Consider the following 15,598-nt stretch of genomic DNA (forward strand, 5'->3'; position numbering starts at 1 on the left):
AGGTTGAGGACCAGGCTTTTAAAAGGTGAAAGAAACCGAGAGAATGTTACCAGCTGCCAGGTGCATTATGTCAAGAAGTGAAAGTTTGTTTTAAAGGGATGAAAAGTATTGATCCATGGTGCATTTCATGCTGGGTCTGGCACCATGCATTTACTTTGTGTGAGTGGCCACTTTCCTCTTCTTAAAACTGCTGGCCTTCCAAGAAGCTACTCTATTCATTATCACCATATGGGGAGGCAATGGTCCAGTGGTATTTTTGTTAGTCTATTAATCCAGACACTCACCCAATGTTCTGGAGACCTGGGTTCAAATTCTGCCATGGCAGATGGTAGAATTTGAATTCAATGAAAATCTGGAATCAAGAGTCTAACGATGACCATAAATCCATTGTCGATTGTTGGGAAAAATCCATCTGGTTCACTAATGTCCTTTAGAGAAGAAAATCCATTATCCTTGCCTGGTCTGGCCTACATGTGACTCCAGACCCACAGTAATGTGATTAACTCTTAACTGCCTTCTGGGCAATTAGGGATGGGCAATAAATGCTGGCCTAGCCAGAAATGTCCTCATCCCATGAGTGAATTAACCATGGATACCATCTGCTTTTGCTGCTGGAATTAGACAGACAGCTCCCATCTTTTGGGGGTATTCAGCACCACCAATAAAGTGCTAAGCTCACCTCCTGCAAAATTGGGGCATTAACATTTCAAAGCAACATAGCATTAGTTGGGAGGTGGAACTCTTCTGGGCTTTGGGGTCTTTAGCCTTTAATGAAAATCAGTCCTGTGCTGAAATTAGAATAATGAAACCAGTGTCACTTACAACCAATGATGTACATAATGATGCAGAATTGAATAAGAAGGATTTGAATGAATGAATCAGCAAATGATATAATTAGGAGATCATCCTATTGGGATTCATCAGATTAAGAAGTACAAAATATTAGTCAATGAGAGCTTTAATATGTAGCTGGAAGATAAACTATTTTTCTAATCAACCTGTTCAGAGATGTTTTTCCACACCTCTAAAGCAGGTGGGACTTGAACCTGGGCCTCCCATTCCAGGTGTAGACAATACCGCTGTGCTACAGGAGGGCCTACCTGGAATAACTTTTAAAATTGATCTTTTTTTCAATCAGTCTGTTCAGTGATGTTATTGTACAAAGGTAAACAAACAGGAGGCTGGAAGAACAGAGCAAGCCAGGCAGCATCTGGAGGAAAGGAGAAGTCAACGTTTCAGGTATTACCCTTGTTCAGGACTGGATGTGGGGGTAGGAGGATCTGCAGATAAGGGCGGAGGGGGGGTAGTGGAATGGTGATGATAGGTGGACACTGGTAGTATGTACAACTTAGTTGGTTGATGGGAGGGTTGAATCCAGTTGGTGGGTGGAAGGGAGGGTTAATAGTTGGAATGGAAGGGAGGAGGTGGGGCTGGAAGGGGAGGCAGGGGATGGGTGAGAAGGTTATTTGAAATGAGAGAACTCAATGTAGAGTCCTCCAGGCCGTACAGTGTCCAGATGGAAGATAAGGTGTTGTTCCTCAAATTTACATTCTGAATCGATGAAGGACTGGAGGAGGCTGAGAACGGACATGTCGGAGGGAGAGTAGGGGGGTTGAAATGGGTGGTGACCGGGAGGTTAGGTTGGCCGTTACGGGTCAGGTGAAGATGTACGGTGAAACAGTCACTTTTACGTTTGGTCCCACTGACATAGAAACCACATCGGGAGCACCCGATGCAATAGACTAGGTTGGAGGAGATGCAGGTGAAGCTCTCTGTCTCACCTAGAAGGACTGTTTAGGGACCTGGATGGAGGTGAGGGGGGTGGTGTGTGGACAGGTATCTTGGACAGTTACAGGGGAGAGTACCACAACGTGGAATTTTTCTTCCACTGCCTCCATGCCTTCTTCTTCGATAGAGACGCCCAACCACCCTCCGGGGACCCCTTCTCCCGCCTCCAACCTTCCTCCTCCACTTGGACAGCCCCTGCCGGCCTCTTACCCGCTCTGGACCTCTTCACTGTTGCATTGGCAGTTAGCATCAACTGCCTCGAATTCTCCACCATTCCCCGCAATCACCCACTGCAACCTCTCTCTCTCCGAATGTGCAGTGCTCCACTCTCTCCGCACCAATCTCTGCTTCACTATCAAACCTGTTGACAAAGGCAGGGTGGTGGTACTCTGGAGGACAGACCTCTATGTCACAGAGGCCAAATGCTAACTCTCCGATACCACGTCCTAGCACCCCCTTGACCATGACCCCACCGTGGCCCATCAAGCCACCATCTCCTACACTGTCCATGACCTCATTGACCTCCCCCCACCACCTCCAGCCCAATAGGCTCCCATCCCCGCACTGCCCGGTTCTACCTGCTCCCCAAGATCCACAAGCCCAACTATCCTGGCAACCCATTGTCTCCACATGCTCCAGCCCCATTAAACCCATCTCTTCCTACCTCGACTCCATTCTCTCCCCTTGCCCTCCATGCCCTCCACCCCTTTGGAAACTTCCACTTCTCTGGCCCCCAGCGTTTCATCTTTACTGTGGGTGTGCGATCCCTACACACATTCATCCCCGACAGGGCCCAGCTTTTCCCTCTCCAACAGACCCATCAGATCCACCCCCCACCACCCACGCCCACCCCCACCAATACCCTCCTCTGCCTTGCCAACCTAGTCCTCACCCTCAATAACATTTCCTTCAATTTTTCCCACTTTCTCCAAATCCAGCGGGCTACCATGGCCACTCACTTGGGCCCCAGCTACGCCTGCCTGTTCATAGGTTATCTCGAACAGTCCATCTTCAGTTCGTACACTGGCACTGTTCCCCAACTCTTCTGCCATTACATCGTTGACTGCATCGGTGCTGCATCCCGCACCCAGGCTGAACTGGAGCAGTTCATCGCTTTTGCTAACAACTCCCACCCCGCCCTCAAATTCACTTGGACAATCTCAGGCACCTCCCTCCCCTTTCTTGACCTTTCCATTTCCATTTCTGGCGACAGTTTATGGACCAACATTTACGATAAACCCACAGACTCCTGTAGCTACCTGGACTACACCTCCTCCTACCCTATCTCCTGCAAAAACTCCATCCCATTTTCCCAATTTCTCCAACTCCATCGCATCTGCTCTGATGAGGAAACATTCCACTCCCAAGCATCCTGGATGCCTCCTTTTCCAAACAATGTTCTTCCTCCCTCTGTCATCCAGACAGCCCTCCACCGTGCCTCCTCCATTCCATGGTCTACTGCTCTTAACCACCAAACCCCCTCCAAACATAATAAAGATAGGGACCCCCTTGACCTCACTTTCCACCCCACCATCCAACGTATCATTCTCAAACGCTTCCGCCAATTCCAATTAGTCCCCACCGCCCAGAACATCTTCCACTCCCCATCCCTCTCTGCCTTCCGTAAGGACCATTCCCTTCGCCACTCCTTAGTTTGTGCTACACTCCCCACCAACCACTCCAACCTCCCCCACCCCAGTACCTTCCCCTGTAATTGTACAAGTTGCAACACCTGCCCACACATCACCTCCCTCCCCTCCATCCAGGTCCCTAAACAGTCTTTCCAGGTGAGACAGAGCTCATCTGCATCTCTTCCAACCCAGTCTACTGCATCCAGTGCTCCCGATGTGGTCTTCTCTATGTCGGTGAGGCCAAACGTAGTCTAGATGACCATTTCACCGAGCATCTTCGCCTGGCCCATAATGGCCAGCCTAACCTCCCGGTTACCGCCCATTTCAACTCCCCCACCCCCCCACTCCCCCTCTGACATGTCCGTCCTCGGCCTCCTCCAGTCTAGCAGCAATTCAGAACGCAAATTTGAGGAACAACACCTTATCTTTCGCTGGGGCACCCTACAGCCTGAAGGACTCAACACTGAGTTCTCCAATTTCAAATAACCTTCCCACCCACTTCCCGGCTCCCTTTCAGCCCCACCTCCTCCCTTACATTCCACCTTTTGACCCTCCTTTCCAGCCACCAACCAGATTAATCCCTGCCATCGACCAACCAAGTTGTACCTACTACCAGTGTCCACCTATCACCACCATTCCACTACATCACCCTCTTCCACTTTATCTACAGATCCCTCTACCCCCCACATCCAGTCCTGAAGTAGGGTAATACCCAAAACACTGACTTCTCCTTTCCTCCAGATGCTGCCTGGCCAGTTGTGTTCTTCCAGCCTCCTGTTTGTCTACCTTGGGTTCCAGCATCTGCAGTTTATTTTGTCTCTAACTATGTTATTACACATCTCTGGAGCAGGTGGGTCTAGTAGCCAGGCCTCCCAGTAAAGGAAACGGACACTACCATTGAGGGCCACAAGAGGGCCCAGATGGAAGATAAAATGCTACAAAACAAGAGAACCCACCTGAGGTGGCAAAAATAGTAAATTACAAATCACCAGACAAGATGAATAGAGTCATGGAGAATTGATTAGATTTGTGAAGGAGGCCACTCTGAATATCTACTGTTGTCATGGTGATTTCAATCATTCAGAAAATTGAATGGATACAGAAGGCTTACCTCAAGGGCAAAAGAGACCAACAATGAAAATAGTACAGTAATCACAGACTGCTGTACATCGCAAAATGTGAATCGGAGCATCAAACCTGACATTTTATGAGGAATAGGACTACTATAATGAAGCACAAAGAGAAGTCAAGAGTAACCAACCAGTTTTAACTTCATTCAATGACATTATATTTGCAAAGAGTGCTAACATCCCATATATGGAATTTTACACAGGGTTATGAATGTTATGACTGCAAACTGAAGCTTCCTTCCAGACAAAGTACAATGAGGTGATGGTTGTCTGAGTGACCATTAATCAGATGTCTGGGCTCATAATTAAAGAGCTTGCAGTTTAAACCTCAGTGTCTGTAATTTGAGAAATGGAATTAAATTTGAAAGTTTTCAAAATAAAACTGGTATGAGTGACCAGAAATGGATCTCACTAATGTCTTTTTGAGATCAGGAATCCTGTTTTCCTTACCCAATCAAACTTGGTGTAAACGTGTCTCTAGTCCCACAGCTACGTGCTTGACACTGAAGAGAAATGGCCTAACAATGCCATTCAGTTGCATCGAGATTCAAAGAATGGAAGCTTTGGAGAAAGCTGACAGAAGAACAGAGAGAACCTGTGGCTAATCCAAGAAAAAATCAAGCCAGGGATAGTGGCAAGAGAGGAAGAAAGTGGAGGAGATAGTGAAGGGTTCGTGGGAAAATTGGTATGCAAAGTGAAGGGCAGAGGAAGGAACTGTGTTGAGACAGTGGAGTTCACACCAACCAGTAGGAGATCCAGCAAGTCACTTATACTGCCTCTTCCATAGGAGGGCTCACAAGATCAATAAGAGGAACATACTGAATCTGAACTACTCTCCATCCTTCAACAACCTCCATTGTAGTATCTATTCGAAGACCTCCAGCTTTCAAGATGCTTACTGAGACTTGCACCCTGGCTCATATATTCCAGTCACTGACCAGCCACACTGGGGAGCACAGGTCGCTTGCATAGAAGAAAGAAAGACTTAGAGTTACATTGTGCCTTTCACAGAACTTCAGGACATCTCAAAATGCTTTGCAGCCAATTCAGTACTTTGGAAATGCAGTCATTATTGTAAGGGAGGATACGCAGCAGCCAATTTTTGAATAGCAAAATTTCACAAACAGAAGTGTGCTAAATAAACAGGTAATCTAGTTGAAGAATAAATGAGGGACTAGACTGTGGAACAACCCACAGAGGTCTATATCAAATCAATATTAAGAGCTGAGGCCCAAGATACTTTAATACAACAACAGTTCCTATTGCATGAATGCTCCTAAAAATTCACTGATCATAAACATATCTAGAAATCCACTTAAGAAATTTTGAGACAATGAGGCTATTTTTGCTTCAATTTCCAATACTTCTAAGTGTGATGATATTATGGCCTTAAGTAGTTGGTCATTTCTATTAATGAAGAAAGGTTGAGACAGACGTGCCAAGCAGAATGCTCCAAAGGCAATAAAATAAACAGCTTGTGAGGCCTCGGGGAATGTTTTCCAAGTTGGAACAATAGATGCAGCCTGAATGGGTGGGGTCAAGCTCATACAGAACCAGGATTTTTAGATTTAGCTTTCAGCAGTTGCTGGGGACTTGAAGCTGGATGTGGAAGCTCTTATTCCTCTCTCTGTTACAGCAAAAAGCTGGGCTTCTCTTCCTGCTGCTGGAATCTATTTTACTGAATTTGCCCTTGCCAAGGGTGTGTTTTTGGGATACTACTACATTAGAACAGTTAATTAGTAGTAGCTATAATATATATAATATTCTGTTAAGCATTACAACAGAGTTACATAAACATAAGTTGCTGTAAAAGCTCAACGCAGTGTGGAGCTGGAGGAACACAGCAAGTCAGGCAGCATCAGGGGAACAGGAAAGTTGACGTTTCGGGTCAGGAGCCTTCTTCAGAACTGTAAAGGCTTAGCAGGTCTGGCGGCATCTGTGACAAGAAATCAGAGTTAATATTTCGTGTCCAGTGTCCTCAGAACTTCTGAGGAAGGGTCACTAGACCCACAACATTAACTCTGACTTCTCATCACAGATGCTGCCGGGCCTGCTGAGCTTTTCCAGCAACTTGTTTTTGTTTCTGATTACAGCATCTGCAGTTCATTCATTTCTTTTCAATATAGCTACAGTTCAGTCAATTCTTTTCTTTTCTTTTTATTTTGTCTGTATTTTAACTGCAGTATAACGTATAGTGTGTTTTGCTTAAAGTTGAGTAGTTTGACCAATCAAATTGCATCTGGAACACACCTTACACCTTAAAGTAAGAAAAGGCTAGGCTGTAGGTTATCTTCCTAAAATATTTTGAGGAGATTTGGTCTGATCTATTTTAACCTCTTTGGTTGATGCTTTTATTGAAGATCAGATGGGATGTAACTGAAGTGTTGGAGTCTGCAGATTACACTTTTCATTAGTAAACCCACACACTGCTGGATTTCAACGTAAGTGCAGGGCACCTCTTAGTTTGCTGAATAATATACACCACGGAGCATGGAAAGGCCAATTGTTATCTCCAGAATGGATTTCTCTCAGCAATATTCAAGTCACTATAATATGTATATACATAAAATTCAAGAAATGCAAGAGATGAATTTTAAAAAGTTCCCAGTCACGCATTTAGTTCATTTTTCATGTCTCTGTGGTATTAAAAATATCTGATTAAACACCTTCAATTTTTAACATGACTAAGGTATGCCATTGTTGCTGCAGTTTGTTTTGTGGGAGGGCAGCTATTCAGGCAATGCTTAAGTACGAAATAATGGCGCAATCTGGGTTTCAGCGAAGTGTAGGTGACACTGAGTAACAGCAATGTAAGAGAAATTGCAACAAGAAAACTGGTCACAATAGGGGGATGACTTAAGGTAGCAAAGGCTTGAGGCACTTTGCTGAGACAAATGATAAAGGGATGTGAGCTTATTCTGTAGATAAATCTGCAATCTATATGATGCATAATCCACTGCAGAGAGTAAAAAAGAGGCAAAAAAAGAGAACTGAAAGATACAGGGCAAGAACAAGTGAAAAGAGAAAAAAGAGAGAGAGGTGGACTGCAGCAGTTCAAAAAGGCAGCTCACCACCACCTTCTCAAGGGCAATTAGGGATGGGCAATAAATGCTGGTCAGCCAGCAACGCCCACATCCTACGAGTGAATTTAAAAAAAGATACAGAGAAAAATGAGAGGGGATTGTGTGTGAGAGCAGTAATTTGAGAAACATAGTGAAAGACACAGAGAGAAATAAAGAATAAACCAGAGTGGGACAGACAAACAGTGAGAGCGAGAGAATAGAAAGAGAACACAGAGAGATGGACAGAGAGGCATAGACCCACAGAATGAATAAAAAGATAGAAATTAAGAGAGCCAAAGATGTAGAAACAGAGAAAGAAAGCAGAGACATCTAAAATGAAAGGGGTGTTGAAGGAATACAGAAAATTGTGAAGAGAGAGACACAAACACACATGCAGTTAAAGAGATAGGCACTGATAGAGACAGCAGAGGGTCAAAAAGTAAATTAGACAGCAGAGACAGACACATATGGAGAGAGACAGATGTAGAGATATCCAGAGAAACAAAATAAATCAGAGAGATGGAGACCATCATTGAGATTGAGACATAGGGTAGAGAAAAAAAAGAGGAAGAGAAGCAGAGCCCAATAGAAGCCAACAGAGAGAGAGTGTGTATAATTATGGGTCTATTGAACTGACTCTGCAAGAAATCCTTCAAAACAAATAATGGAATCGTAGTAAATCCAAACATGGAACACAGACAAGAAATCTCATTGTATTCTGTGCATCATGACTAGCTGAATATTTGCCGTACATCTATCAGGTGAGACACCAAGTCGAGGGAACTAGGTAACACACTCAATCATTACAATCCCAGTGCGATGTAATTTTAACATTGCCCTATATAACATAATTGACCATATTTGACACCTTGGAAACAAAATACCACAAATACTTGACCTAACAGTGCTTTATTTCACAAATGTTGTTTGTTCTGATGTGTTCCCTCAAATGACTGGAAGAGAAGACCTGCCCAGAAAGAAAGCTATTACCTGAACACTTAAGTAACTTTTCAAATTGGCTCGAGATGCGGCCTCCTCGAATGCTCTCCACAGTCTTGTCTCCATGGTCTGAACAAAACTGCAGAACTTCACAAAGTCTGTTGTACTCACAAACTGCAGCACTGGGTCAGAAACAACAAGAGAGAGAACGTTATTAGCAAGCACAAGAATTTCCTTTAGATGACAAGCCCTGTTAAATCCTGTACCATGTACGGTTCTTTCACAGCCTGGGTTGGGAAGATTAAACAAACAGATAGTGCTTATTCCAACCTTCTTGGACTGCTGTAAAATGCTCAACGCTGACTTTTTACTGTTTCCACTGAAAAATAAAATTACTAAAAAATCTTGGTTGATCCAAAGTCACTGAGCAAACTGAGATTTCACTTTATTACAAAATTAAAATGCTAATACAAAGACCTGTCACACCGAGGGAGCGCTGCACTTTCTGAACTGAGGGTGTACTGCAGTGTAAGACAGCCAGTACTGATGGAATTCTGCAATGATGAACAGCTACAACTGAAGGAATAATACCTGGCCAAGTGAACAGTACTGATGGTATCACGCACTGTCCACATACTTGAAGAAAAAAAAAAGTCACACTGTTGTTTGTTGGAGCTTGTTGACTGCAAACAGGCATCTGTGTTTCCTACATTACAAGATATTTATTTGGCTGTTACAGTCCTGAAGCCATGAAAGGGGCTATAAAAATGTAAGCTCTCTCTCTTTACTTGCTTTCTAACACTTTCGATTGTTCCAAGTTTAATTCTAGCCTAAATCATTTCCATATCAGCTCAAAGCCAAAATAATCCTCTTCACATTCCAGTAGTCATGGAATGACAAACCCAGATGTCCTTGCGTTACTGATATTTCACTTAATCCTCTCCCTATTTCATGGGAAGAATGAAATGCTTCAAAAGTTTTCGAAATTTCTGGAACATGTCAAAATAGATACAGTGTGACACCATAGTCTGCCCACATACAGCCAGTCTGAAAGTCTCAAACCCAAAGTGCACTTAAGAAAGACCAAAGTTTTAGAGCAAACAGAAAAATTTGCATTCATATAGCACTTTTCACAACCTCAGGACATCCAAAAGTACTTTACTGCCAATGAGGTACTGCTGAAGTAAATGGTTGTCACAACTTAGAAAAGTAGGGTACAATAAGATTCCCCCTGAAATAGCAGTGACTCCATCAACCTCATGTCATGCTGGCGAAGGTGATAAGTATTGGCCTGACCTGCAAGGGAGCACATCAGTGGTTGTTCAAGTAATTACATTCGACAGGACCTTGCTTTAAGTCAAGTTGAAATCGCGAGCTGTAAACTCTGTGTAAATCTGGTAGTACAAGGTTAAGATATATGTAATTGTAAACTTCCTGATCATAGACACACTGGTTGCCCATACACAACTTTCTGTGGAATGGGTTTTGAACAATTCACTAAAATCAGGTTATCTGTTGCTGTCAACTGGCTTTGGGAGGTAACTGCATGCAAACTGGCCACCATGCTCCCTGCAATGCACCTGCAATGACATCTCAAATGGATTAGCTGCAAAGAACTTCGCGATAGTGCTACAGAAATGCAAGGTTTTCATCTCATAGAATCCCGGCAGTGTGGAAGCAGGTAATTTGACCCATCGAGTCCACATCAACCCTCCGAAGAGCATCCCACTCGGACACCCGCCACCCCCCAATCCTATCCCTGTAGTCCTGCATTTCCCATGGCTAATCCACCTAGCCTACACATCCCTGGACACTATGGGCAATTTAGCATGGCCAATCCACCTAGCTTGCACACCTCTGGACTGTGAGAGGAAACCAGAACACCCGAAGGAAGCCCACGCAGACACGGAGAGAGTATGCAAACACCATACAGGCAGTCGTCCACGGGTGGAATCGAACCCTGGTCCCCAGCACTGTATGGCAGCAGTGCTAATCACTGAGCCACTATGTCACCCCAAAATCGCCTAAATCTCCAGAGTTTATCTGGAAAATTGCTTCACATGAACTCTGAATATGATGTGGAAATACATCCAAGAGTTTCTGGAAGTGAGCATACAATTGGATTTGGGCAGATTCAGCCAGACCTGGAGGGAAAACCGATGGCCTGTGACAGCTTATACTGTTGCAGCTGACAAAATCTAAGTTATATTTAACAGTCTTTTGGGAATCACAATATGAAGCCTTTCTTCAAGCCTTCTGCTACAATATACTCACAATAGAATAGCATTTACCTGACGAGTGTTGTTGTGAAGTTGGATAGAGTACTTGTGGATTGGGAGGCATGCAGTTAGAATGTGGTGTTTGCAAAATGGTAGTCCGTGAGCAGCTTGAAAGTCTGCTAGAACAGAGAGCACCCAAATTGAAACATTTCTATCAAAAGGCCGTACATTTAGGAGGCCAAGCAGCAGTTATGTTCTGATACCAAGACAACAAGTTTTGGATTTAGCCAATCAATTTGAACCAGGCATTTAGATACCAAAAACCAATTAAATTTAAATCTGATAGTTTTAACAACATAGGACCAATCCTATTGTAAGAAATATTGATATGTCACCAAGGGTATAAAAGAAGGGGTATTTGGGCAAAGACAGGAGAGTGAACTGCCATCTGCCAGAGTTAATAGCTCTCAACTCTCAAGAGAGACTCTCACAGTCTTCTCTAAGTTTTAGAAAAGTACCATCTAATCAAAGGTATCTACGGCAAAACTAGTTAATATTACTGACAGAACAATCAACAGAGAAAGCATGAGATAACAAGATGTAGAGCTGGATGAACACAGCAGGCCAAGCAGCATCGGAGGAGCAGGAAGGCTGACGTTTCGGGCCTAGACCCTTCTTCAGAAAAGGAGAAAGCATTCCTGACAGAACATTCGATAGAGAAGGCATAGAGCATTCCAGAAGATACATAATCTGGCTGTAATTTTGAGAGACTAAATTCTGTATTTTTAAATTTTATTTTATATGAGTGGGACTTACATTTATTGGAACAGCATACTATGAGAATCTTGTTTTATTCGGGAGTAGTTAGTAGTTAGAAAGGATTTATTCAGTTTGTTAATAATTCAATTGATTTGTTCACGGTTAGAGTTAGATAAATAAATTGGTACTTGTTGATTGTAAAGTGAATGTCAGGGACTTGTTTTATTTAACCACTACAAGTTGCTGAAAGCCAGGTTACATCACTTTTCACACTCCTTTTAACAGATTATAGAGCGAGGTGCTCATCTTTGGGTGTTTTGTTTGTAGTTTTCAGAGGGGGGTCAATCTCAGCTTTATAACAGTGTCCAGCTGGATGAGGAATGGCAATAACTTTGGCTTTTGTACAGCACAGTAAAGATGTTTCACAATAGTTGAAACTAAATCATATAAAGAATCAACAGGACAGTTGACCCAAAGTTTGGTTAAAACGTTGTATTTTAAGAAGCACATTATTGGACAAAAATAGGTAGGGCACTGTGGGAACGGAATTCATTGTTTAATGTTATTGTATATTAATTCTATTTATATACAGGAGGTGGAGATGAAGGGCAGGTTACCTGAAACTAGTTGTTCAGTTAAGATATAAACACTTGCAATGTGCAACTTTGCAACTAAACATAAAAGCTTGGTTCCTGCTCTCTTTCTCACCTAACTAGGGATGCACAAGAAGCCAGAATTCGAGGAGGGTAGGACTGGATATGATTAAGGAGATAAGGAAAGGAAAACATTGCAAGGATTTTAAAACAAAGACAAACATTTTAAATTTGAGTCATTTCTGTTATGAATGATACTGTGTCATTCAGTGATCAACTCTCATACTCAAAACCTGGAAACCATAATTGAATCAGTGTCTTCATCTCGGCAAAGGTTAGGGGAAGAAAGTGTCGGGGAAAGAGGGAATCATTTGGAATGTAACAATTTCAAATAAACCTGTTGGACTATAACCTGGTGTTGTGCGAATTCTGACCTTGTCCACCCCAGTCCAACACTGGCACCTCCACATCATATATTAATCCAGCCAGAGGGAAATATCTCCTGTCAAGTGAGCTAGGCAAAGCACTAACTGAACAGCTTGCAACTGATTCATTCACGTTTCACTTAAAGGCCAATTCTTGGATGTGGCTCCTGATCACTGATATGTCATTTTATAAACTTATTGGTTTCCCTTGACAATTATAGTAATTAGTCAACCTGTTTCCTTGCCCTGGAGCTGTGATGTCTCCTCTTTTCACAATGCTAATGTAATTGGGTTTAGCACCATCTCTCTATGTAAACTCATTATTCCCCAGCTCTCAAAACATTCTTATTTCCTCCCTTTCCACTTCCTCTTCATAACCCAATTTGATACTCAATCTGAATTCTGCTCTCTGCCTTACCAACATGTCACACCTTGTCAGTCCTCAGGGTGTTTTATTTTGACCTCTCATTTTGTTTAATAAGATGAGTGGGACGTCTTTTACATTGGATTGTCAGCTACTATATCCTATGTCGTTATCACAATGCATGACTGAATCATAATAGCTAACAAAGGTCAGAAGGTACAATCCGTGGTTTGTGAAGAGTAAGCCACAACTAGGTCCTGCATCCTGATTAGAATGAGACGAGGGTCAGAGAGAGAAAAAACACAGGCAAAGTTCCTGCTCCAGTTCGTATTCCAAAGATTCCAGTTAGGAATACAGCTGAGGCTCAGATCTGATTGAAGATACCAAAGATATCTGGTTGGGATAGATGATGATCGGAGTAGGGTTGACTGAAAGGTCAAGGCTCTGTATCCAATTCTGGCCACTTAGCCTGAGTCTGGGTTGTTTGAACTCTCCCTTTAGGAGGCCAAAGGGGTTGAATTTCCACAGAGGTTCAGCCCACGGTTAGGTTTCACGACTGTACTTCACAAGTGAAAAGCTCCAGAAATCAATTCCGATGAAAAGATCAGTGACCTGAAAACTCTACTGGCCCCCAAGTGACAGGAATGAAATATTGGGGAGGGGGAGCTGATGAAACAGCAGGATGGCTCCCAAATGCAGTGCCACCGCTAGAAAATTTTGTGCTGATGATGGCGTGTCCCTCTGCCAACATCCCCAGCACTGTCCACAGCCCACCCAGACAAGCTTTATTGAGGCCAGCTCCCTGTGGCAGCCCCCAGGATCAAAACTCTGTGCCCTGAAGACTGTGTGTTGAGAACAAAAGTCAGGCCTCATATTTCCGAAGGAGTTTCGCCTGTACCCTTTCAAGGCAAATTGGCCTCAGGTCCCTTGTTTTTTATTTTTGATTACTTCTCCAAGGTCAACTCCATTTTGAGAACCTCCAAGGTCTGCTACCTGCCTCGGAAGCATCCATCGCTCCTGGTGCCACTGTTCAGGGTTCCAAGCTGTTAGGCCTCAGTGGACAGGTAGCATCAGGATCTTGCCCACTATCTTGAAATGGATGGAAAACTCACTGCTGGCCAATTACAATGCAGCAAAATCACAGAGTAGGTCCCACATCCAATAAGCACAGACTCAAACAGGACTAGCTGTTTAGTGTGACATGATGGTCCAGAGGCCCAACTATGATACTACCCATTAACTCTGTTTTTCATTCTCCGTAGACACTGCCAGATGTGTTGAGTATCTTTCAGCACTTTCTGTTCTCATTACAGATGTTTAGCATCTACAGTATTCAGCTTTTAGTTTACAATACAGCTTAACATTTCTCAGTGGTAGCACGTCCTAATTAAAAACTGGGTGTTCAATTCCTGCTTCAGCAAGCAACATAGGCTGACATTTTGTGTAGTATTGAAAGTGTCCAACTGTATCAGAAATATTACATTTTAGTTTAGGTCGTTAAACAAAGGCTTCATTTGACCTGCTCTGCGAGCCATTGAAATTCAAATATTCAAAGTGTACAATGTTATCTCAGGCAACTTGTTTCTTCAACCAAGGTCAGAAAGATACAACTGATTCATCTCATTACCATTTGCGAGACATGGGTGTAAACAGAATTGTTTCACATTAATAAGAACATAGGAAGTAGGAGCAGGAGTAGGTTATTCAGCCCCTCAGGCATGCTCCACCACTCAATTACTCCCTGAACGATCCACATCATTTTCTCACATTGTCCTAATATCCCTTAATTTGTTCAATTTCTAGAAATTTATCCATCTCTATGAATGAGCCTCCACAGCCCTCTGAGGTGAGGTATTATCCTGATGAGGGCATCAGTTTAGCTCAATTGGCTAAATGACTGGTCTCTGATGCAGAGTGATAGCAACAGTGTGGGTTAAAATCTCGCACCGCGTGAGGTTACCATGCAGGACTCTCCTTCTGAAACCTCTCCCCTCACCTGAGGCGTGGTGACCTTCAAGTTAAACTACCATGAGTCTTCTCTAACGAGATAGCAGCCCTATGATCTAGCAACACTACAGTGACTTTCTCCCAGATGACCATTATGAACACCCTGTGGCATCTGTCAGCTCTAACTGCATGTGGTACTGGGTAAAGGCTGTTTTAGATTATTTGCTACCACCCACCCTCCTTTGTATCAGCCTATCAAGTGATCAGTTGTCAACCGAGTGTATCTACAGAAGGGACACTGTTCTTGGATAACAAGAAGATTTATTGCATAATAGCAATGAATGGAACTACATTTTCATTAGGCATAAGACTTCAGGGAGCTAATGCATATGCATCTGTTTCCTAACTTAGAAATCTTTGTTTCCACCCAAAAGACTGCATGTGGCTTTAGTACAATGCATGGAGATAATGCAACATAAAACATTAACTCCTTCAGAACCATTACCTTATGAAGAATTAAAAAGGTTCAACACCCTTTGGGGTGAAGAATTTTCTCCTCATCTCTGACTTAAATGGCCTGCCTCTTATCCTGAGGCCATGTCCCTTGGTTACAGATATCCCTGCCAGGGGAAATATTGTTCCTGAACAAACAGGGTGCAGGGCTGGATGAACACAGCAGGCCAAGCAGCATCATAGGAGCAGAGAGGCTGACGTTTCGGGCCTAGACCCTTCATCAGAAAA

At 43.3% G+C, this 15,598-nt stretch overlaps 1 protein-coding gene across 1 annotated transcript in view; it reads right to left on the reverse strand.

Annotated features, from left to right (window-relative positions):
- The window catches only part of kiaa1549lb (KIAA1549-like b), a 236,516-nt gene that overhangs the window by 112,351 nt on the left and 108,567 nt on the right, over positions 1–15,598 (reverse strand). The window contains 1 exon segment of the mRNA XM_048607385.1: positions 8,602–8,732. Coding sequence (XP_048463342.1) covers positions 8,602–8,732 — 131 coding nt within the window.

The sequence above is a fragment of the Rhincodon typus genome, chromosome 17 (genome assembly GCF_021869965.1).
Source record: "Rhincodon typus isolate 14 chromosome 17, sRhiTyp1.1, whole genome shotgun sequence".
NCBI lineage: Eukaryota > Metazoa > Chordata > Chondrichthyes > Orectolobiformes > Rhincodontidae > Rhincodon > Rhincodon typus.